Source organism: Triticum aestivum, chromosome 1B (genome assembly GCF_018294505.1).
Source record: "Triticum aestivum cultivar Chinese Spring chromosome 1B, IWGSC CS RefSeq v2.1, whole genome shotgun sequence".
In the NCBI taxonomy this organism is placed as follows: domain Eukaryota; kingdom Viridiplantae; phylum Streptophyta; class Magnoliopsida; order Poales; family Poaceae; genus Triticum; species Triticum aestivum.
In genome coordinates, this window is record NC_057795.1 from 60736830 (window position 1) to 60739563 (window position 2734).

At 41.4% G+C, this 2734-nt stretch overlaps 1 protein-coding gene across 1 annotated transcript; it reads right to left on the minus strand.

The window, feature by feature from the left end:
* Positions 1 to 1601: 1601 nt before the first annotated feature.
* Positions 1602 to 2356, minus strand: LOC123086694 (putative germin-like protein 2-1). Its single transcript, XM_044508472.1, has 2 exons — positions 2245 to 2356; positions 1602 to 2137 (listed from the first exon to the last, which is right to left on the minus strand). Exons 1-2 carry the CDS (start codon positions 2354 to 2356, stop codon positions 1602 to 1604), a joined length of 648 nt encoding a protein of 215 aa, XP_044364407.1.
* Positions 2357 to 2734: the final 378 nt, after the last annotated feature.

The following is a 2734-nucleotide window of genomic DNA, read 5'->3' on the forward strand; positions in this document are numbered from 1 at the left end:
AAAAAACCCAGCACCTGAAATGCTGACGCGTGGATGCCTATTGGTCCCGGTTGGTGCTACCAACCGGGACCAAAGGGCCTCCCGCCTGGGCTCGCCGCACCAGCCACGTGGAGGCCCATCTGTCCGGGTTTGTGTAAGAACCAAGACTAAAGGTCAAGGTCATTAGTACCGACACTTTAGTCCCGGTTCAAAAACCGGGACAAATGGCCCTTACGAACCGGGACAATAGACCCTTTTTCTACTAGTGTGGTTAATGGCAAATTTGAGTCATTGACAATGCATTTTATGTGCAATAGACATGGCAACATTTGACTGCCAAAAAATATTGTCGAAACATATCGATATGGGATCTAGTTTCGGAAGTCCTTGTCGCAGCGGGTTTAATGGTGAAAATGGATTTTCAATCGTATTTTTTATTTAAGAGATAAAACATTTTAAAATTTGAAAAACCCAAAATATTCTGGCTGACATCATCAAGTTTTGTCCCTGTTTACATGCATGTTAAATTTGTTGATTGTGTAAATCAATAAATAATAAATACAACTCTTATTATGTGGACAAGCAGTACTACTATATTTTATAAATTCATATGTGAGGCCAATTTCATTGCGATATATAAAGAACACATTTTGTTAGGTGGATAGAAAATACACGTCGTTTTATCTAAATATCAAATGTGGAATTAATAACGAGAAGTTGATTTATCAAGGAAATCCAAAAGGTCAGGAGGTGAGTTCTGACACAATGACTAAAAAGAATTGGGCTTCAAATAAAATTTGCCACCCATCTACTAATGACAGTTCTGAGATGGAACAATTAATGGAGGATGCACATAACCGAAGAAGATTCAGATTCCCATGGCCACATAGGAAAAGTGGCAGAAATGCTTTGGAGACATATGATGTTAGGATAAGGTATATTTAGTCAATGATGGGATTGAGAATGACGAGCACATGGGCGGTCGATAGCGTAGGCATATGAAAATTATTAACAAAATATTAGTGGGAAAGTGGACATTGTTTTACGACGAGTGTAAGATCGAACATGGAGATCAGTGTGTCTTTCTCAATATTTTAAATAGCGCGTTACAAAATATAGCGAGGCCCTTTTCTAAATGCTACACAAGTTATAGCGCGCTAATAGCATGCTATATTTTAAAATAGCGTTTGCAAAAAAATCAAATATATCTAGAAATAAAGTATTTAAGCAACTAAATTTTTCATAGGAGCAAGCAATATATGCATCTGATAAAAGGAGTGAGAAAGCTAGTGGAAGAATCTAATAAAAGGAGTGAGAAAGCTAGTGATCGTGGGTTGGTTTTGGCCTGCTGGGCCTGCTGGGCTGTGCTTATTTCAGTTTTGCATGGTCTGCACGTTATAACGTTACAACGTTACAACGTTATAGCATGTGTAGCGCGCTAATTACGAATAGGTGACTGGCAAAGAAAATGATACCAACTATATATGACGATAACATGTAATACATCTAGCCACCCAAATGCGTGGGCCATCCCGCTAGTTACATTGTAAAGAAACATGCATTACAATCTTTAATCAAATAAAAAATTAATGAATCAAATGAACAAATCTTGTGGTGTATTCCTAGAATTGAGCTTGAATATGGTCTACCATCTTCTTGTCCACCTGGAATGCTTTGGTAAGTATATCATCTGAGATGGATGGATTTGATCCAAACACCGTATTTGCTATGGTGATCACTCCGGGGTTTTTGCTACTCAGCGCCGCAATGGCTATCGCCTTGCTAGTTCCATAGTTGAACTGGAAGTGAATCAGCCCTTGTCGAAAGACAAACACATCCCCTTTGTTCAGAACTTTTGAGAACAGCTCGTTTTCAGGGTTCGAGGTCACGAAACCAACATAGAGCGAACCTTCTAGCACAGTCAGGATCTCACTTGCACGGGGGTGGATATGCGGTGGGTTTTGACCATGGGGTGCATAATCAACACGAGCAAGGGAGATGCCCAAAGTGTTCAACCCAGCAATCTGCGCGACGTTAACTGCGGTCACAGAAGAGCCTTGCTTGTTGCTCGTGTTCCCGGCCATGTGAAGCCCTGAGAAGAAGAAGTCTACTACCAAGGCAGTCTTTGGGTCTTTGCATGCAAATCCATTCACGAAAACTGCACATACATACACAGTTTTTGAACAGTTAACAACTACATATTGGCACAAATAAGTAACCTAGACGTTTCAGTGTAGTGATGCGCGCATGTGTGATTATACATACCTTGGGATGTCCTGTCAGCGACGCAGAAATCCTGGAGCTGGCCAGGGTCGGAGGCAAGAGGACGAGAAGCTGATAGAGCCAAAAGAACAAGGAGGAAGAATCCTGAGGCCATTTGGATGCGAACGTTGATTCTCACTAGATCAAGTGCCTTCTGTCGAGTAGGCAAAGAGCTGTGCAGACTAGTTCTTGTGAGTTGTGAACTTGTGATGCTTCGAAGGGTTGAAGAAGGCCAGTATATATATGGAAAGGGAACTTAGAAGAGGTTTTTTGTTTGTTCTGTTGGGGCGCATGTGGATATCAAGGAAATGGTCTTCACCAATTCCCACCTGAGTAACAAGGAAAGGGTGTTTCCTTGCAGTGGCAGGCCTGCCTGCAACGGCCAACTAATCATAGTTGTGTATTCATGGTTTGAACAAGTCCTGTTCATACTTGTACTAGCTCTCTTGTCTCACCAGATGGAGCTAGCGATGATGCCATCAAACATATTGTG